This window comes from Lycorma delicatula, chromosome 2, assembly GCF_047948215.1.
Source record: "Lycorma delicatula isolate Av1 chromosome 2, ASM4794821v1, whole genome shotgun sequence".
NCBI classification, from domain to species: domain Eukaryota; kingdom Metazoa; phylum Arthropoda; class Insecta; order Hemiptera; family Fulgoridae; genus Lycorma; species Lycorma delicatula.
In genome coordinates, this window is record NC_134456.1 from 228,321,164 (window position 1) to 228,344,983 (window position 23,820).

Here is a 23,820-nt window from a genome sequence, read left to right on the forward strand (position 1 = left end):
GAGCTGATAGGAATCAAACTGTTAATCCATATATCTTATAAAAGTCTATGCTATGACATAATCTATGTTTAATAAATACTTATATGGTTTTCTTTTTAGACTACACATGCCACAAAAGTAGTAGTTAAATTAACTAAATCTTTTTTGATAAAAAAAAAACATATTAATATAAATAAACATCTACTAGTATAAAAAAAGATTATTTGATCTAAGTATTATTTTAATCTTGTTTAATTTTCTATTTGCTGTTATCAGACAAAAATGATAATAATAGTAACTGATAATGTTTAATAATCGTTTATATGGGATTAGATATGTACTTGGAGTTTAATGAATTCATTAAAGTTTAAATATTGTGACAAAATAAATAGTTCATTTAAAAGGATTAACAGTCATTGAACTAAATTGCAGAAATAGAGGTTGTTACTAATAGTTAGTATTATACACCAATCATTGTTAGTATTATTTATCATAATAGTAACACAGATGAAATATTACAAATTTATATCTCTGTATTAAATTTTATTATTTCTGTGAGTAAGAAAAGAATTCTAGATGATTTCTATTTAACTACTGTTGTACATTTTCTTACATTTATCATATTACATGAAGTAGAAATCATCTTACAGCCTCTAGATATTCAAGTTTCACTCTAAAGTATTATACAATGACAAAAAATAAACTACATTGATGTGAGTCGTTTTCCAGTATTTTCCAAACTTTTAAGAGTGACAGCCTCATTGATCTTCCAACAACTAGTCCTGCTGTCCCTACGTAGATATCCACAATGAACAAACACACACATTCATGCACAATTATTTCTTTAAAATTTTGTATATGTTAAGCAAACAAAATCTTAAAGTACCATTTGCATTAGTTAATACCTAATCAAATGAAGAATATTTGCTTGTGTTGCCATTTTTTGTAGGTGTGGGTCTTTATCTACAACCCAAATATTCTATAAAATCAAAAATAGGAAACATCTAGAATGTTCAAAATGTTTGAGGCATAAAATGATTAGCAGTGTGATTTATAGATAGGTTCTCTTGAGTGAACGTGTCATGATATATCTTTATCAGTGAAGCAAAGCTTTATTAATGCTTCATAATGATGGTAAAAAAACAGAAGATATTCTTATTTTATTCCCCAATCTCTTTTCTATTGATCTTTAAAAATTTTATCTCGGAAAAATTTTGTTTAAAAAATTAAGAAAAAATAACCATATTTCTATTTTTTTTTCTGTGTTTCTTCCATGATGTTCAGCAATAATATTAATTTAAAAATATAAACTTTTAAGCAATAAGAAACTAAACTAATTTTTATATTCATACATAAAATTTTTACTTACTTCATAATGTTTTCAGTCAACACTTATCAGTGATCCTCATTGACTGGTGCTGCTGTTCTCACAGTGGTGTCATAATGATGTTTTTAAAAATAGATTTTATTAAGTTTTCAAATTAGAAATAAATTAATTCCTTATTATGATAAGGAATTAGAAATTGGAAATAAAGTCCCACAGTATGCTAATAATTAAATGTAATGTATCAATAAAATTAACTAACTCATTTTGTAAGAGTTAAAAAGGTTTATTTGTAAGTATATATACTTATATAAGTATATATGCCATATTTCCATAATTATAAACTCATAAATCTTGTAAAATATTTTATTTAAAACAATACATCTATTAGTGATAAGCAAAATGTTTGAGGCAGGTTCAGAATCATTCATTTAAAGATAAGAGTATAATTATTTTTTATTTCTTTGCCATTTAAATAAAATAATTTATTTCTCTGACATTTCTACTTAAAAAAGGAGTAAAATGAAGTTCTAATTAATTTATTTAAAATAATATAAAATCAATAAAACAAAAAAGTAATCAATAATATGAATAATATTTATGTGTGTTTTCATTTTTATCAAAAACTAGCATCCCAGTCGCGGCATCGCCCGCACTATATGGTTACATATGAATTAATTGTATGTCGACCAAAATTTTGTCGTTTTCGACAAATATGAGCCAAATCGGACCATAAATACAATTTTTTTAAATATCTCGATTCCGGCGCCACCGAGCGGGTCCGAACTGTTTCAGAAGCCTTTGCGGGCGTGCGTACGACTCTCAAAAACTTTTAATAAAATCTTATTGTCTTAGTTATGCAACCATATGCAAGTTTGTTAAACACTTTTTTTATTTATTTTTATCTTTTACACTTTATTCACCGATGCACTTTTTCACAGTCCTTTTTCTGATCGCTTATGAAAAAGTGTTAGAGATTAGATAATTTTGCCTGCGAGATTTTCAGGTTCTTTCTTTTTGCTCAGGTACTTCTTTGCCTGTGAGATCTTCCGAATTTAAAAAATGTACAATTTTGTAATATGTATCTTGTCCGCACGGGTAATTTTCTATCTTCTTTATATATAAAGAAGAAAGTCTGTACTAAAATCACATGAAATTTAACTTTTAAAGTATGCAAACAAATGAATCCAATGTCGTCAAAATTAAAAAAAAAGGAAATTTAACGCCGATAACTCGCAACCGTTATGTTGGAGGTCCAAAAAAATTAGCCTATGTTCACTGCAGGACTTCAAAGTTGGGTGTGCAAAACTTTAGACAAATCTGTCTGGTAGATCTCGAGTTAAGTTGGAACAGGCAGACAAACAAACATTGACTTTTATATGTATAGATAATGCTCTTTGTATAATGCAATATAAAAACTTACACAGTCTTGTTTGATCGGTGTAGATATATAAATTATGACCAGATGTTATTTATAGTTCAGTCAAATCAAAAAATGTAATAATTTTTCCTTTCAGTTGAATATATCTTAGTATGAACAGCACTTGTAATTAATATAATTAAATATTTACTCACTGATGTAAATTTTTTCTTCAGAGTTATGATGGTTTGATAGTCAGATCAGATACTAAAGTTACTGCTGATGTAATAAATGCTGGATCTTCACTAAGAGTAGTCGGTCGAGCTGGAACTGGTGTTGATAATATTGATATTAATGCTGCAACACGGAAAGGAGTCATTGTATTAAAGTAAGTTCTTAATGATGTAACATAATTTTTTATCTCATGTAAATGAAGTTTCAAAGGCATATAAAAATCACAAGTTTTTCTACTCTTTTCATAGCTTTTTTTTTACTTTTTTACTGTTATATACAACTGTTCAGTATGATATGCATCTCTAGAATAAACTGAACTTATCTTCTGACTTTAGTGTTACAGTGGAATTCTTGTCTTGGTTTTATTCAGCGTGTGGTGTACTGTGTTACATTGTTTAGGAACACTGAATAAATCTAGACATTAAAATCAAAGATAATATCTAAAAAAAAAGATTATTTTAGAAGGTATCAATGAATGATTCCTAATGATTTTAAAAATATGTATGGTACATTTTCAAGCCTCTGATGAAATATTAAATATAATTCTTTTCAAACAAACTAAGCTTGAAAAATAGAATGTAACTAAATATCTTGCAAAACCTTTTGCACTTATGTAATTAATGTAAAACGATTAATCTTTTTAAGTCTACCTTCTACCATCGATTATAAAAACTTAATGGAATTGCTTAATACGTATAATTTCAAGGAATCTAGATTTGAATAAATCCAAAAGAATAATTCGAATAAAACTATTTTTCTGCTTTTATGTGTCATATGATAGAATAAAGATATTAATTTAATTGCTTTTATTCTTAGTGTGAAAGAATAGACTACTTTACTTAAAAGAAATCTTTATAGTTTCCCTATTTTTTTGCTTTAATTTACTACTTTAAGGTTCATTTTTAAACCCTTATGGTAAAACCCAAATATCTTTCAGTTGTATATTTGTGACACCTGAACTGTAAACCTATAAATTTGAAATTTAGCATTTAAAACATTCTGTATTAACTTAATATAAAATAGAATTTTGTAATTGTGTACTCAAAAATAAAAAATTAAAAAAAAATTCTTTGGAGATTATGAACAGATGAAAAATTTTAAAAACTTAATAAAAATACTTATGTTCTAAGATTGTAAAGAATACTCAACACCAAAATAACACATCAAAAATAAATTTGTACTACAGTAATAGAGGTTAATTTTTTTAATTTATAATTCAAATGTTGATGTGAAGACTATGTAATTAAGTGAAAAATGCAAGTCTATGGAATGTTAATACCATCCATGTACTATCCTTTTCCTTTTTCTGTTTAGTATCTAGAACCACCATAAGATGGTTATCCATGTACTATCCAGTAATATGTGTATATATATATATAATATATATTAGCATTATTAAGCATGTGCGGTGTTTTAATACCATAAGCATGAAATTTAGTATATAATCAGCATTAAAAAAACAACATATTTTATGAAATACCTATTAATATAAATTACAAATATTTGTTTCAGCACTCCTGGAGGAAACTCTATAAGTGCTTGTGAATTAACATGTACACTAATAATGTGCTTAGCCAGGTAAATATATATCATTATTTATTATTAAATCAAATAATTTTATTGTAAATTAAATTATTGGTCAATATAATTATTATTATTATTAAAAACATGAATGTATTTCAAATACTGAATCTTTCTTTAAAGATTAGTTTTTCGATTCAATCTTCTAGCAAGCTGATTTATTTAAATAACTCCTGTAAAAGAACATGGTTTGTCATATCTAATTTAAGGAAAAAACAAAAAAAAAACATTTTTATTTGTTTCTTTTTTCTTAAATTAAAGCAGCTTCTATTTAATAAAATGTAGTATGACATCAGATCTGCATTAAAAGCATGAATTTATGCCATAGAAGTTCTGATTGTCATGTTTAAACGAGATGCTTGTGGCTCCACTAATATTCTGTTAAAGAGCATAATAAGCATTAATAAATAAATAAAGATTTGTTATTCCTCGTGTGATATATTGAATTAGAAAATCAATAATATCATATTTAATTTAGGAAAGGAATCTAAAAAAACTTAGTGGTGCTAAAAAATGGGAATTTTAAAAATTATTTTTTGTTGAATTAATAAAAAGGGTTTCAAAATCATGCAAAGGATTTAAAAATTTTTTTAAATTTAGTATTTACTCATATGCGCAAACTGTCAAAGAGTGAACAATCTTTCATATCTTCGAATTGTTTTATTAGATATTTTGAAATTTTTGATTTTTTAAAATGCTGTTGGCATATAGCTAATGGCTGTATTTCTAAAGGTTGATCAAATTTAATACCATCATAAACTTTATATTATAACTGTATTTCCATTTACATAAGTGAAATAATAATAAGCCTTTAATGTTTATTTTTTAATTAGGGTAATTATGTACTCAACTTGAAATTATGTACCATAAATGATTATGTGATTTATAACTTTTCAAATCAGTTGACCCCTTGACCCTAAATCCAGATTTAACCAGTTATTTCTTGTTAGTATGAGGTGACCTTTGAATATCTGATTATAAAAAAATTACTTTGATACTGATAACTGTGTCGGTTCATGTATCGTACACTGACATACTGCCCCTTGAATATGAAAAACATTTTCAGACTTAAAAATAATAATTTATACAATAGACTCTTAAAAAAAAATTGATTACTGAGAACATACAGACCTACAATGATATCATTTCAGTGTATCATTACACTGATAAAAATAAAAAAGTTAGTTATGCATTTTAACCTTTAATTCATTTTTTAAAAGCCTTATGTTAATAAACTATATGGTTGAATGCCTGATTTAACTCAGACTGCACAAAATAAAATTTAATAACAACTAACAAATATCATTGAACTAGTTAGTTTTCTAAAATGTCCATCTTATCTGATATTAAATATTGAGTACATTTCCTGTCTTAATGGTTCATAAAATTCAAATTTAAACCATATAGTGCAATACATTGTATTTTTTAATTAGACGTTTCAAAATTACAAAGTAATTTTACAACGTACTACATTCAAAAATGTACTGGTTGACATAAAACCAAAGGTTATATTATATTTACTAAATATTAAATTATTTTTGATTAACATAACAGTGTAAGCTCTCTGATTGAAAAATATCTTATTGAGGTAGTTTTTTTCATTATAGATAAATATTTATTTGTTTTATTTGTTGTGATAAATATTTATCACAGAAATAATAGTCATAATAAATCTTTTTACTTGCATTCAATGTGACTGTCCCTGCAATGTAACCGATGTCTATAGAGTAGAACAAGAATGTCTCTTTATCTCAGGACATAAATCTGTTTAAATGAAGTATCTTAGTTTTTTTTCCATTTAGAAATAACTGTATTTTGATGATCTTGAGATCAGATTTCATTCTTTATAATCATTTTACATGAACTTAAATGATGCTGGGTGCAATTTTCTTGTAGGTTACTGGTATTTATTAATGTGAATGATTACAACAGCTAATGTTACTTAAAAAAAGAAGTTTTTGTGCTGCTTTAAAGTGATGAAATAAGTAATCAAAAACATTTGAATTAAAAATTGACCAATGGTACTACAAACAAAAGAAAATCCCAAGTTGTATTTTCTTTCAGATAGTTTTGCGTAATTAAAAAAAGAATATTAATGGTTACTAATATTTTAAGCTTCTATTTTACTTTCTTAGAAAGTAAGCTGTTTTGTAGTTGGATTTTTCCAATTCGTTTCTTGTCTATATACTCAGAATGACTACTTCTGATTCATGAGATTAATTAAGCTATAATTACTAAACTGTTGCATTCTACTTCAATCAAGAAAAATTATTTCTTTATGTGGATCTAAAGTTTGATCCATAATACTTTCATAGTATGGATATGACAGTTGATCAATAATGACATGAATATTTAACCACACATATGTTACTAGAAAATAATTTCCTTATTGATTATGAAATCTTCTTTAAAAGGAACTATCTTACTACATGAATATATATCTTACTAAAAGAAACTATCATCTTACTTCTTTAAAGGAACTATACAGAGGATGGCAGTTAGTCGTATCAAGTGGTTTATCTGTTAGCTACTCATAAATGCTAAAAGCAAGCAGCAAAACTAGACTTGCATTGTTTAACTGTAGTGAATAATTGGAACAAGTTAAAAATTATGTTAATAGTTTTAGTAAATAATTGATAAAAAAAAAATGTTCTATAAAATAAAATTAATCCATACTGTTTTTTTTTTTTAGTTTTGTATTCCCTCTAGAAATATTAAAACTGATTGATGAACACGCTTTAATAAATTCTTTCCTTAAATAATTGGTTAATTAAAAAAGATTCTTGTACAGTTCTAAGCATAAAGACTGACTTTTAGTAATTTTATTTTGTTTCCTTTAAAAAAAGTATCAACTCATTCTAATCTAAAATTTTATAAAAAAAAACTCTGGTTGATAAAAAATAGTTACATAAAAATTGTAATTGTAATTTTGAGTAATTTTATATATATAAATATAATGTTATAAAAGGAAATCACATTTTAAGTAAATGGTATTTTCATACTCATGCTTCAAGATGTAAAGAGAATTTGTTTTCACCAGATACTCCCACCATGCGACTTTAAGTAATACTGTACATTTTGTTGTTGAAAAATCTATAAAAAATATATCTACTAATGAAAGTAAGAGATTTTTAATTTAATGTAATATTTAAAGTTTATTTCTTACAGTAACTGTTGATCGGTTATTGTTATTCTAGATTTGGGGCTATCTCATTAAATTCATGATTAATGTGATTATAGCAGTTAATCTGCTGATGTACAACCTTTGATTTGACTCTTGTCAGTTGTTTACATTGTCTTATTAATGTTATTTAATCAGCAAATTGTGAAATTTTAAAATAATTTTATAATTATGTTATAGACAAATAGTGTTATTAATTGTCATATTATTTTATAATAACTTAAAAGATAAAAATAAATTAACCAATTACATTTAACACTAAAAAATATGTAATAAATGTTATGAAATGCAACTGAAATAAAAATAATAATTAAATAAATAAATAATGTGAAATAATAAAGAAATATACAGTGTGAGATGAATATTATGAAATAAACTCTTTGTTTACATCATGTTCATGAGTGATGCATACATTTCACATAAATAAATTATAGAATTTTTTTTCATCAAAGTACATAAAAAACAATTCTGCAGCTTATTAACAAATCTGCCAAGTTAAATATCTAAGGGTTTGTAAATATTAAATGTGATTTTTGTTAACAATTTATCGCTTTTTAAAAAATAAAAAAAGTATGTATGGTTGTACAGTAAAATTGTTTCCAGAATTTCCAAAAATTAGATTTAAAATGATATTTCACATGAATTGTGTCTAACTTCTTTTTTTATTTTTTGTTTGGTTACTTTATAATTAATTTACAAAAAAAAAAATTTATATATATATATATATTTTTTTTTTAATATTATATATATATAAATAAACTATTTTAATCTTACTTCAATTTATATTAATTAAAATAAACCGATCTATTTCAGAAATATAGCACAAGGTTGCCAGTCTTTGAAAGAAGGTCGGTGGGATAGAAAATTATACACAGGAAGTGAACTTTCAGGAAAAACACTTGGAATAATTGGGCTTGGTAGAATTGGACGTGAAGTAGCAAAACGAATGCAAGCATTTGGAATGACAGTAAGAGTTTCTACGTCATTATATAATTCATATAAAATATTTTGAAAATTAAATTAATTATCTTAAGTTCACATTTCCTGTAATTAATTTTCCTAGCTCTTTTATTTAATGAAATGAAAGTTTTTAAAAGAGGAAATTGTAAATTTATGAATTTACATTCTTATTAAAAAATTACAAAAAACTAAACATTTTTATACAACAGGCACTTTATTATATGCAAAACCAATCAAAACTTATATTAATGTTTTTGGATTTAAAATGTAAACTATGCCATTAATTTATTTTTATGTCTTTATATTAAGTTAATTAATGGTATTTTAGGTAAGGAAAAAAGCAATGCATTTTGATTATTGCAGTATGACATCCTTCTTTAATAAGTTAATATAAGATTGATGCATAGTTATTAAACTGAGAATTTCATGGATATAAATTGATAAGTAACAAAAAAAGAAAGAGAATCAAAAAATTACACTATAAATATGTTATTAAATAAAATAGAAAAGTATCTAGATTGTGTTTAGTTATGTAAATATTGGTGTTTGTGTGTGTGTGTGTATAAATATATATATTAAATGAAATTTTAAACCACCAAAAACACAGTAAATAGAAAGGTAAACTTACCATATTAAATATTTACTGTGTTTTGGTGGTTTAAATTTTATTTAATGTTAAATTTTATTAGCAAAGTGGTCAGTATGTTAATGAATTATTTGAATTCTCAAAAAAGAAGAAATATATTTACATTTCATCCAATCAGTAAAGATTTAACAAAGATGTTCTTACACTAATGTTACACTCCTATTTTGTACTGAATAATATATTTTTGAAGGTACTTCCATGATATGATTGTTTTATGTTACAATTAAAACATATAATATAAAACAAGGCAACAATTGTTGAATTCACCAATTTAAAAATTCACATGTTAGGAGAGTTGAAATAATAGTACAACTTTAAATTTCTATCTATTTATAATATGAGTAAATAGTTGCTAAAATAACACAGCTTCTTTAAATTTTAAACTTATGATATTTTGAAAAACTTTGATATCATTTTAAAAGTTAACTATTTTGAATGAAATGATGATTGACACTATAAACAAAACTCCTTCAAAAACTTGTGGTATTTTTTTTTTTTTTTTACTGTAGTTCAAATATCAAAATCCCTCGTGAAGAAATTGAAATAGTTTCAGGGTTGAGGGTACAGTTTTTCATAAACGCAAAGAAAAAATTTCATATAATCATAAGTCTGGAAATGGTTTGTTTTCAAGTTATAACTAATGAAAAAATTCACCCTAATTTCTGCTTCTGTGGCAAAATGAGAGGATTTAATATTCTTCAAACGTAAATTATGGAGCATTATTGGTATTCAGTAAGATTTGAAATTAATGGAATAATGTGCATGAATAATTGGTCTTATATGATTTTGATTTGAAAAAAGAAATGGATCCCAGAACTGCATTACCAGTAATTTCTTGAAATATTTTTGTAAAACCCAAAATATTAAAGCTGAAAAAAATACTTTTCTTGTATTGATGTAAATCTACTTCATTAAATTGCCTGTAAGCAAATAAAACTAATTTTTTTTCTGAATTAATTCTGTGAAAGTTTTTGTTAGTAGTCAACTGAAAACCAACGTTTAAGAAATTTGACATTTTTTTTAAAACAAAACAGACCAAAATGAAGCAGAAAAGTTTATAATTTTAATTTAAACCAAATTTTTCTGATACTGCTAAAAGAAAATTGTAAAACCAAAAAATACTGATTTTGAATATGAATTAGCTTTTCTTAATCAACTTTAAAGTCTGTTATTAAACTGGTGTTTTATTTAAATTTTCATACTTTTGAATAATTTATTTATCCTGAAATTATTTTCATTTCTTTATGAAACTCCACATGTATAAATAAAAGTTATAATTTATATGTAGTTATGTTTATGTTTGCATATATAATAAACAAAAACTTCTGATCCTAAATGAAAGTTCAGCTATATCCTAACTGTTTTTGATCATGAGTTAGATAAGTCTTCTCATTTTGGAAAATTCTTTAGCAGTAACCTGAAATAGAAATGTAATATAATAATATTGCTATTTACAAAGAACTACTTTCCATGATTAGGTGCAGATGTTTTGTTTCAGTTATATTAAATCTACACTTCATTTACATTCTTACATATCCTCATTCATCCTCTAAAGTAATACCTTATGGTGGTTCCAGAGGCTAAACAGAAAAAAGAGAGTTATATTAAATCTAGATTAGTTCATCTTAAAAGAGTAAAAATCTTGTATTAAACTATTTTTTTATGAGGATGATTTCATAATCTTCTGTTTTTATTATTGTAATACTAAGCTGCTATAATGCCTATGATTCCCTATCTCAATTGAATATAAATATACCTATTCCATAGACCAAATTATATAAGATTAGTTTTGTTGATTCCACGTTTTAGTCATTTTTTAACAACACATTTATTTTTCAAATTAATTATATTATAAGGGACATAAAACTGTGATACTAATGAAACCGATTATCATTTTGAATAATAATTAAATCATCAGATATATATTAACTGATTAGTAATCATCAACTGAGAGATATTTTTCAATCCTGAAATGGTCTGAGGATCATTTATATACTAATTTTAACTATTTACAAGAACTGATCAAAATCTGTTCAGTATGAAAACTATCTTGAAGAACTGTATAGTGCTGGATAATTTATTTATCTATTCTTTATCGCTCTCTGCTAACTACAGTCTTAAAACCAATTTCACCTACCATACTATACTTTTATTGTGATAGAAGATGAATTTTTAATATGTGAAAAAATTTCAACTCAGACTGAAAATCTGAAATCATTGAAGATTGAAAATCTTACAAAATTTTTAAAATAAATAGAATAAAGTAGAATAGTAGGAAATAAATTTATCAACACAAACTACTTTGTATTACTTAATGTTACAAAATAACACCTTGTCTAATTTAATATTTAGACTTACTAAATTAATCATTATAACTAACTTATAGTTAATCTATGTTAAATCTATTTTTTTTTTATTTACACATATCCTGTATTCATATTAATAGTAACTTACAGTTGATTAGCCTTTATTTTAATGATTCCTTTTACAGAGTCTCTACACTTTCTTTAATATTTAAGAAAAATTATTTTTTCCTTTATGCAATCTGACACCTTTGTAAATAAGAATTTATAAATACATTATGAAATAAATAAATAAATAAGTTAAAAAGTAAAATTGAAGATCGTGTTCATTTATTGCATTAAGGTGGAGTATTTACTGTATGAGCAATGTTTAAATTATTATTCTGAGGAGAAATATTGTTTGAGATAATAAAATGGCAATATAATTTCATCAAGAAAAAAGAGTCTACAAATTTTTACATCACTACATTTTTTTTTCATCTATGTATAGTACAAGAAAAGATCTCTTATGACTTTTTAAGATAGACTAATTTTTATAATTTAAAGTATTAAAAATGGAAACAGTGAAAAATGGTGATGCTTTCAGATTTATGATTACTCTTTAAAAACATATTTTGGAATTAAACGTGCTTTACTATAAATATTAAATGATATCTACAGTAAAGTAACAAAATTATGCAACTAATTAATAGAAATAAATGATTTTAATTTTTGTGACCATTAGAACTAATGCAACAAACTTCTAGTAAAGCATAGTTCAACATCTGCTATGTATGACTAATATTGATAATAAAATAGAAGATTGGTTTTTACACTAGTAATAATTAAGCAATTAAAACAGTAACTTTTTGAATTATCCTGATTTATAAAAAGTAAATAATTAAAATGCATCTACAGATTAATTATATATATAATCAATTTAAAAGTGGTCTACAGATTAATTAATAGATTGAAAAATAATTTGTTTATAAAATGACACTGCTTTTCTTGATTTGACCTTGATCTTTGTTATTTTTGCAGACTGTAGGTTTTGACCCATTTCTAACACCAGCTGGTGCTCAAGAATTTGATGTAGAACTGTTGGACCTTAATGATTTATATCCACGAGCAGATTATATCACAATCCACACTCCACTTATACCTCAGACAAAGAGTAAGTAGTAGAACTATTAGTTCTGGAAACAATAGACTTCACTGAATTTGTAATGAATTTATTATCAAATTGAGCTCAATAATAAAGTAAAAATTAAAATCTAGTTCCCAGCAACAGTGGCCATCACTAAATGACAACTGTTAAGGTATTCCCACCATCTGAGAAAGGCAAGATGTTGTACAGAAGAGGGAGAAGTTCTGAGAGACAAAAATTAGGTTTAAAGATGGAGTAAAATGTAAAAAAAATGAAGAGCTAATACATAATATTTTATTTATTTCATTAAAAAAAAACTATTTCATTTTGCATGCTAAATAAGTAATCTTGTACAAGAGTATATAAGAATTTATAAAACTTTTGTTTTATTATTATAATTAATAGAAGGAAATGAGATCCTCTTTTAAATTAATCTTTTGATATTTCATCTATATATCATGAAATTCATACATTTTCTGATTTTAATGCAATTTTGAAATAAGGTAACTTACTATTTGATGGAACAATAATGTGTAAAATTCGTTCATAAAATTCTCCATTTTAAAATTGTGGTAATTATTTTAAGTAAGTACTTAGAAGGAGAGATGCGGTGGAGGAGACTTTTCATTGCCAAACCATCATAAGTGGTCGTGCCTCTACTGTTGATGCAATTATTGCTGACATCAATCCACCATTTCCAGTCTGTTTTCCAGTGGTTATGTATTAGATACTTCACTCTTTACATTTTACTCTATATTTAAACCTAATTTCTGTCTCTTGGATCTTTTCCTGCTATTGTAAAACATCTTTCCTTTCTCAGTTGTTGGAAGTACCTTAACAGTTGTCAGTTAGTGATGGCTACTGTTCCTGGGAACTATACTTCAATCTTTACTTTATTAATTCAGTTTCATTATTGAGCTAAATTTGATAAACTCATTACGAAATTAGTGAAGTCTGTTGTTCACAGAACTACTGGTAATTTTCAGATAGTTTTAATTTTATATATCTTTTCCATTTGGTACGTACAACTAAAAATACAGTTGTAGTGATAAACAATAAATTCTCAGGACTAATAAGTATAATTTTTGATACTTATGACTTTTATTTCACAAGAAATAAATACAAATTATACAGCGTCTAACCTCTTTAAAATTATTACTACAAGTGAAATTCTCTCAATAAAAAATGGAGTTGTGATTCTCCAAATAATTACATAATATATGATGAATATATAATTTAATTTTTATTTTGTACCCTCATCGCAGCTCCACCTGCAATGTCAATGCATTTTCACCCACAATATTTTTTTAATAGCAAACTTATTTATTTCACATATGAGTGCTAGGATCCCCCGTTGAAGCTTCATCCACTCTACATGGTTAATTGCATTTTCCATCGTGGTCAGAAGATATTAAGCAGGTCAGGGCACCGTTCGCTTGCCCTTCCCAACTAGCCAGGGGTCCTACCCCCTGGACCCTTCTGTGCTCATTAACTCATGCTTGTGAGAATAATAATAATAATGATAAATAAAAATTAAAGCATATTCAGTTTATAAAGAAATATAATATAAAATAATATAAATAATTAATAATATTAATAATATAATATAAAATATAATATTGTAATTTCTTCAGAACAACAGTTTGGTCAGTACAAGACCTGAAACTTTGAGTGATCTAAAAAATGCGGGTTTCAAAATCGTCGACCTTCATCTTAAAAAAATTACTTATAGCTGGTTACCTGTCCTTCGTATTGGTAAAAATATATTTTATGTGGTACTTAGCATTATCTGAGAAACACCAGTAGGAGGTGACTGTACTTGTTTCTTATTTTTTTAATCTTTTAATTTTCTAATTTTATGTTTTTTTAAGTAACTGCAGGAGGTGCAGCCAACCATGTTGTACTTACAGTAACAGAGGCAGTGGTAATATTGGTTGAACCTTGGCCGGCCTCTGAGTGGTAGGGTCTCAGCCTTTCATCTGAAGTTCCCGGGTTCAAATCCCGGTCAGGCATGGCATTTTCACATACGCTATAAATCATTCATCTCATCCTCTGAAGAATGCCTAATGGTGGATCCGGAGGTTAAAAAAAAAAAAATTGATTGAGCCACCACGGTGTACGCTATCTCGTCCCTTAAGAAATAAAAATTGAAAAAACCTGAATATGGTTTTTAAATATTAATCTGAAAATTATTTGCAAGCCCAAATTGAGTGAATATCTAGTTTAGTATAGTCAGAAAGGGGGAAAATTTGCAGTCATTGTTCGAAATTCTTTATCTTTCTTCACCCCTTTCAAGGTCGAATTTCAAGAAATCTAGAAATTGGTTTTTTAGTTATCTACAGGAAAATTATACGCACCAAAAATCAAGTTGATAACATAAATTTTATAAAGACATTAAAAAAAAGCTGGATTTAAAAAACAATTCAAAATCCATTTTAACCTTTAATTTCCTAAAATCGAGATAATAATTTTTTAGATATTCATATGAAGATTTTTTTTTTGTCTTCAGTCATTTGACTGGTTTGATGCAGCTCTCCAAGATTCCCTATCTAGTGCTAGCCGTTTCATTTCAGTATACCCTCTACATACATGAAGATTATATACACAAAAAATCAAGTTGATATCTTTATTTGTTACCAAGAAATCAAAAAAAAAAAAAAAAAAAAAAAAAATAGTAAATTTCATTGTTATTCCATTTTAACCCTTTAAATTAAGAATTTCTAAAAATCGTTTTGTAGTATGCACTTACACCAAAAGAAGAACATATATAAAAATTTTCAGCAACTTATCTTCAGTATTTTTTCCTGGGCTCTGATGAATCAGCTAGTCAGTCAGTCAGTCAAGACAAGTTGCTTTATAGGTACAGATATATATATATATACACACACACACATATATATATATATATATAAGTATATATATATATACAATTATAGAGACTTTTTTTTAATAATTATGAGGATAATATTAATAAATACCAGACTGAGTAACCACATGTGTAAAGCAGCCACTTGTTTAAGAGAGCAACTTCATTTTTTGTGTCTACATACAAAAATAAATTTAGTTCAATTTGTTAATTAGACTTATGTTGTATGTTTTGCTAATCATTATATTGTATGTGTTGCAAATGTTAGAATTAAAAACCTTAAACTATAGAAATTTTGAATGTAATTTAGCTTCATGAAAATGTAAATTGAACATTACATTGAAGTCAACTTGTTGACTTCAATGTCGAATAAACTTTTTGTTTTTTTGTACAGAAAAAGTAAATTGCAAAAAAAATTAATTTTTGCAGTTCCACCTTTCACCTGATGGGAGTACCAAATATCATCTGATGAGAGTTCTTTTAATATGTGACTGAGAAGAAATTCTGTTTATTCAGGTTATAAAATTTATTTATAATGAGATTTTTTTTTGTTTTAGATCTTATAAATGCAACAACATTAAGTAAATGCAAAAAGGGTGTAAAAGTTGTGAATGTTGCAAGAGGAGGTATAATTGATGAAGCTGCACTTCTTGAAGCTTTAAAGGTAATAATTTAATTTTATAAGGAAAAACTTACATAATAAAAAAATCTTTTTAGTTTACTTTAAAATTAAATAAAAAATATATATATATATATATGAAATAATAAAATCTCACTCTTCTGTATTATAATTGAGATACAGTTTTCCAATACAAAATGTAATTCTCATGAATCTATTTATTCTGTAACAGAGTGGACAATGCGGAGGTGCAGCACTTGATGTATTTTCTGAAGAACCACCAAAAAATCCAGTAACTCTAGAACTTATTGCCCACCCAAAAATTATTGTTACTCCTCATCTTGGAGCCAGTACAAATGAAGCACAGACAAGAGTTGCAGTTGAAGTAGCTGAACAATTCATTTCTTTGAAAAATCCCCAGTCAAGGTAAGCCGGTTAAGTTTACAAAGCTCTTTGTTGATGAACATATTTATGCATCTTGGCTTCATAACAAAAAGAAAACTGGTGATTGTTATGAGTATTTCTATAGCAGAACCAAATATTTCTGTGTATTTTATGTTAACATATTTTTGAGGAAGGAAAAGAATTATTAGTGGGGCAAAAATATTTTTTATTAAAATTGCTGTAACTTTTTTTGTAGTTATTTTTCTGCTGATGAAGGTACTACATTTATATTTTTATTTCTCCATAAAATTATATCGTTTTCATCTGAATATTGTCATTCTATGGATTTCCAAAAACTTACTTTCATTTATGACCATCTAAATTTCTTTTAAAAATCTGTCTGTCTTCTTCTCCATAAGAAATACAAGAAATTACAATACAAAAAATTAATACAAGAAATTATAAAGAAATTTATTTCTTCCCAAAACATATATTAATATAGTCTGTAAGGAACTGTTGTTGATTGTAAATTTTTAAAAGATTGCCTAGATGCTTCATATTTCCTTATTTATAACATATAAAGGTGTAACGTATATCAGTATAAACATTAGTAAATAAAAGTTAATTTAACTGAATATTTTTTTTCATATTTATTCACTATAAATATTTAAAAAAGGATTTCCCTGCTCTTTGAAAAATGTTTCTACTTAGATGTGAATAAAAAATAGTTATTGCCAAGATGTTGTAAAGTGAAAGAATCATTAAGATTTAAAAAAAAAAGTACTAAAAAACTATTAATTTTTAATTATTTATGGTGATATTAAAATTGCGGCATATGGATTTCTTAATACATATACTATCAATAATGATTAAAAATAATGATGATAAGAGTATTTCATGATAGCTTTTTGTAATATAATAAAAAAAAAAACATTTCTTTTTTATGTAAGCTCCGATAACCCTTTAATTTTATCTTTATACATCACTATTGTTTATTCATTTTTGCACTTATTAAAAAGAAAAAATGCAGACAATTTTATTTAATTAAAAATATCAGTGACCTAAGTGGTTTAAAATAACTTTAAAACAGATCATTGATCACAAAGTACAAGATTTGTCATGCTATATCGTGAAGTGCAGCAGACTTGATAATCTAATGTTTTTATTTTTAGCCAAAGAATTCCAGACATCTTGATTAAAAATGCAAATATTGTATATTTATTAAATTAAACTTTCAAAATGTTGAAAATACAAACTTTGTTTAAATATTTAGTAGTTTAAAGTACAATTTTACTGTATTTAAATAAATATATGTAGTTAATGAGCTCGCAATAAATGAAAATGAAATTTCAACTCAATAAATGCTGTAACTTTTATAGCTTAAAAAACAGTTTCTACCAAATCTCTTACAAAAAGTAAATAATCAATAGTTACTTGTTATCTGTTGATATTTTACATTAAGTCCAAGGATTTATTCCTAGTTGCTTTGGATTGGCATTTTTCTATTTGTAATTTAATTAATTTCTGATTAGTTTATAGAAAAAAAACTAATTCTCTGACTGCTGAAGTTCTTTTGACTTTTAAAGGTTCTTGAACCTTAATAAATAAACTTTTAATAAATAAAAAAAAAAAAAAATCAGCATTTAGTTTTCTTTTATGTAGATGTAGAAGTTGTTGTTATAATTATTATAAATAATTTAGTTTGTTCGTTAATTTTTATAATTTTTAAATAATTCAGGTGACTACTCATACCTTAAATATTTACTCACCGATATTGTTTGAAATTTATTATATTAATTTATTTATGTATTTTCTTTCCTTAATTAATAAATTATGTACTTCAATGTAAGGAATGAATTTTATTGTTATAAAATCTCAGGTTCAATATTAATTTATTGAAATAATACACAGCTATTCAATTTTTGGTATTTCTGTATTTTCAACTTTATTGTATTAACATTAGACTTGCTTACTCTGAAAGTAATTATATCCATTATACAGCCAGTCCATTAGGTGAACAGAATGAATTTTTTACTTTGCAAGGCTAAGACTTGTACTCTAGCAAAAGTTTATGGGCTTATTAGAACAAGCTGTAAAATCTGAACTGATATACTAATGTCAGTCAACATGATTAGTGAGGCTAGTTATTTAGAATATCAATAGATCATACAAAATAAAATATATGATAGGAAAAAAAATAAACAATAACAGACTTATTTATTTTCTAAAACTTCTGTGGGTTTTTTTAAGTAATGTAGATTTTTTTCGACAAATACCTATATTACTAAACTGTATAAAAAAAAATATATATATATAAAATTATAATTATGATTGCTTTCAATTGTGTTTATGGATTCCTAAAATAAAGAATAACCTTGTTTAAAACATATATTTTTTTTATTCCGACAGATTTAATTTGACAGGAGTAGTGAATGCACCAATATTAACTGCTTCACAGAATCCTGCAAATGCTCCATGGATAGATTTAGCAGGATCGCTTGGCAGACTTGCTGCAAAGATTGCAGCTACAGAAGATTTATCAAGTGTCAATGTTACTGTCACAAGTTCAGGTAAAATTTTTTGTCAGTGTAAAAATATGTTCTTCAAACATGAATTTAAGAATTTATTTCTGTTAAAATAAAGGCACAGGTAGATGTATAGTGTGGCCTATAATCTCTAATCTTTATGTATTGCTGTGGCTAAGTTCAAGAAGTAATGGTTACATGAGTTTTTTATACCAACCCAGCCACTAACTACATCTTTATCTTACAATGTGGTAAGATCTAGAACTACTGACCTACTTACTATTTTTTTTACATTAATTTATTTCTAGATTTCTAGGAAGATTTTAGTATGTTTTTTATTTAAAAATTTTCTCCACTCTCTACCTTTTAAAGAAAAATGCTTAATATTATCACTCAAAATTCACTGTAACAATATCAGACTAATATCTGATATTGTTACAGTGAATTTTGAGTAATATTATAAATGATTGTTTTTAATTTTTGAGCAATATTATGAATGAATTGTATACATAATAATATTTTTCAGTAACATTTTGAAAATGATTAGTTAAATATATCTCATTTCAGGTAATGGTTTAGAACATATGAACTTCTTAAGTACTGCTGCTTTAGTAGGAATGTTAACTGGACGTACAAAGAATGGTTTAAATTTGATTAATGCACCAACATTAGCAAGAGAATCTGGTTTAAAAGTAAATCAGACACATCTTCCTGGAGAAGATAAGAGCGTTATTATAACAGTAAAAGCAAATAACTTTCAGCATTCAGTTCAAGGTAAGAGTTTATACTTTGCAAATTTTACACAAGTAACATTACTGAATAAAAAAAAAACAAAAAAAATTACAAAAATATATTTGATTACATATAAAAAATTATTTTAAAAAAAACTTTTATTTAACTAATATTAATATTAACATTAATAAAAAAAGGATTTAAACAAAAAATATAATATATTAACAAAAAAAATGCATGTTCTCTCATAGCTGAAGTTCATCTTCGAATTCTACTTGTAATCTAAGCCAAATTGAACTCACTCTTTCCACTAAAACTTTAATTTTAATTAATTATTAATTTTTATTTAATAAATTCATAATTACGATTACAATTATAATAATGATAATAATTAATAATTTTTCAGATTACCATCAAAATGTAATAACTTTGTGCAAGATTTCTAAATTTAATTTTTATTTTTAATCTTATTAATCCTTAAAGGTCATCTCAGTGAAAATTTGACCATCAAAGAATTAAAACTTGAGTTATTTTATTACAGATAAATAAAATATATAAATATACTAAACAACCCCATTAAACAAAAAATATATTTTAAAATACAGCAAATGTCTATAAATATTTATTCGAAAAGATTGTAATAAAAACTGTGCCATGCTTTTATTTAACTAAATATTTTCATTACTTTTAATTTAAAAATTTAATAATTATTACATTTATTTATTTTTTATTTATTGGTTATTTATTAGATATTTATATAATTTATTTTTTACTTTTCAGTACATTTTTATATTTGTTAATATATTATATTTTTTTGTTTAAATCCTTTTTTTTATTAATGTTAATATTAATATTAGTTAAATAAAAGCTTTTTTAAAAAATAATTTTTTATATGTTATCAAATAAATTTTTATAATTTTTTTTGGTTTTTTGTATTTTTTTACATCAAAAATAAATATTCTTAATAATATTTATATCTGAATATTATTGTTTGTTCAAGTTTGTTTGTTTATTAAGACTAAAAACTAAAAATATTTATTTTTACACATCAAAGTTACATATGTGTAACAAATTTCTTTGATTTTCATATGATAGATCAAAAGATATAGCAGTTGTAAGATTTGATTATAACTAAAACAAGTTAAATAAAAGTTTATAATATAATAAGTCAAATTTTCTCAGTGATGTGAACTATTAATAGCTTTTGTCATCTTTAATAACTGTTGGTGATTAAATAATAATTCATTCAACTTATTTGGGCCTAGCATCAAACACTTGTATATGTTGTACATGAAGTAAAGAGGTGTGTGTAGAAAATCTTTGGATGTAATACTGCAAATGAAGTTTCCATTTTGAAAGTAAATATTTTATGAATTATATAACAAATAATGTATGAATGCAAAAATTTTGACTTTATTTAATAATAATGACCACTAAGAATAAGTGAGAAATATACTAGTTTCTTGTAATCAGTATCTAACTCTTTCATGTCTGTCAATAAATTGTATTTCAAAATATCACTGTACAAATGGCACAATGTAACTTAGCAGAATAGAATAAAAGACACTTATGCAAAAACTGAATCAAGTGTCACCTGCTTTTTACGATTATACTATTTTCTTATCCAGTGTAAATCAAAGGTAAGGTAAAGAAAATTAGTTTTATGAGCAATACATTTTTTTTTACTCAGATACAGTTTGGTAGTCAAGCTCAGAACATCAGTTCAGCAATTAGAGATGGTATAGACCAGAGGTTCCCAAACTTATTTTTCTCATAGACCACTTTCAAAATTTTGCTGGTTCTGGTTGACCCCCTGCAGATAGTGTACTAGCTCTGGTGGACTCCCTGCAGATAAGTACTTACTACTTTTTCCGACACTGACAAACGCTAACATCTATTCACTTTACTTTTCTTTTCGAAATTCCAGAAACAAATAAGTAACGTATATCCTTGGCAATCGTATTTATATTAGTGAAGAATCAAACAAGTTCATGCAAGATTGCTAGCACACACACCACAAGTCGTATTTCGTCCCTTTGCACGTCTGAACAAGCGTTGCGGATGGCGGCGGCGGCGCTTTGCAAGTCTTGACATGTTCGTTGTACTGAATATGGAATATGCAAGTTTTTACAAGTAACAGTCGCTGAGCTTCTCAAAAGATTATCTGCCTAGATTGATACGCAAAGTCAAGCCAACATTTTAGTTCTTCACTATCGAAACCAGATGAATTTTCGTGGACCCCCGCTTACGAATTGTGAACCTCCATTTTTTTGTCACGCCAACGTAGACCCCCGTCGAGCCTCCCGTGGACCCCTGGGGATCCACCTGGACCACTTTGGGAATCAATGGTATAGACTGAGCTACTGACACAAAGTCAATTACCACTGAGCCACTAAAGCATTGTTTGAGTCATATATGCATTTCAGATTAAAAAAAGAGGATTTTATAGATCGTATATAAAAATAACTTTCTTTGCAGTATATTTTTAAAATTTGTAGAAAAAAAGGATTGAATAGCAACTGTAAAGTACCATATTGTGAGAAATATTAATATTCTATGTGGTAAGAAAAGAAAGAATATTTCAGAAAAATAAACTTCAATATGAAACAAACAGAAATCTTATAGATTTAAAACTTTCATTAAAAACCATTCTAAATTGTGAATTAATATGATTTTTCAGAAACTATTTATAATATATACATTTTTCAAATTAAAAAAAATGAGGTCAAGAAAAATTATTTAAAAATTTTGTCTCTTATAAATTGAATGTGTGATAACTCTTTTTGAATTTCCCAGAATGACAGATCACTAATTACCAAGTAGATATGAATAAGGGTATCAAATATTAATACTTAGCAAACAATATTTTTTCTTTTGTTTTTTATTTATTTTGTTCTTTTATAGGTACAGTGCAAGCTGATGGAAATGTATATCTTACAAGAATAGATGATGCACAATTTTCACCAGGAGTCCCTCTTACCACAAATATTCTTATTTTCCAAGGAACTGATGCCAACTCAGATTTTCCAAAAATTATTGGTATGAAAATTTTATCTGATAACAGTTACAACACTATATAATGCATTTTATAAAATAACATTTGTAATATTCATGTTATTAAGTGTGAAAGCCATTATTATATGCAAAATATTAACTATTTGACTTAGTAAACAAAAAAAAATCATATTTTCTATTTCTAATTTCTTTTCTTCTATAAGAGCAAAAAGTATAATAATATATTAATACATTTTTTAGTTTTAAGTTAAAGAAAGGTATTCTACAGAATTTCTTTACATTAATAAATTAAGTTAGTTTATACAATCATAAACAATCTTAATATTTTCACCAAATTTCCATTTTTAATATCAGAATAACTCTTAAAAGTATAATTACTCATTAGTAATGTACTCATTTCATCTACAGTACAAAATAATCTTTCTTCTTATAAAAAACATAAATACTATAAAGATATTATTTTAATAGATGTACAAAATAAAAATAGAGACTGTATGAAAATTAACATAATAAAATAAATATTTACTGACTAACATCCAATACAAATTCTAACAGAATGATCTAGATAAGTTAACTCAAAGGTACGCACATGTTAAAAGAATTAAATGATGAACTATTTATGGAAATAGAAGCATAACTCATTGATTCGATCAGACATAGGTTAATAGTAGAATCACTCGATCAGACATAGGTATTAACAGTAGAAGAAAGATCACAGTATGAAAGTACTAATGTAAATGGCTCAATTTAAATTAATAAGGAATGGTTATCAAAATATTAAAAATTATCAGTAAATAATAATTGTGAGGAAACTTGGGTTAATGATCTGAGACAGCTGAAAAGTTTGAGTTTAAGTTGAGCATTTGTTTAAATATCTACTGTTGAACACTAAATAACAAATTAAATAAATTTAATATTTTTATAAACAACATATAAAATGAACTAATGAAACAGATCAAATAAACTGCTTGTTCATGTACCAAAA

The 23,820-nt window shown here is 25.5% G+C and overlaps 1 protein-coding gene across 1 annotated transcript in view; it reads left to right on the plus strand.

Annotated features, from left to right (window-relative positions):
• The window catches only part of LOC142319720 (hydroxypyruvate reductase), a 34,959-nt gene that overhangs the window by 9,354 nt on the left and 1,785 nt on the right, over nt 1-23,820 (plus strand). Inside the window, exons 2-10 of the mRNA XM_075357315.1 lie at nt 2,900-3,051; nt 4,410-4,475; nt 8,473-8,626; nt 12,589-12,721; nt 16,118-16,224; nt 16,412-16,605; nt 18,973-19,133; nt 19,656-19,862; nt 22,725-22,859. Coding sequence (XP_075213430.1) covers nt 2,900-3,051; nt 4,410-4,475; nt 8,473-8,626; nt 12,589-12,721; nt 16,118-16,224; nt 16,412-16,605; nt 18,973-19,133; nt 19,656-19,862; nt 22,725-22,859 — 1,309 coding nt within the window. The remainder of the gene's footprint in view (nt 1-2,899; nt 3,052-4,409; nt 4,476-8,472; nt 8,627-12,588; nt 12,722-16,117; nt 16,225-16,411; nt 16,606-18,972; nt 19,134-19,655; nt 19,863-22,724; nt 22,860-23,820) is intronic.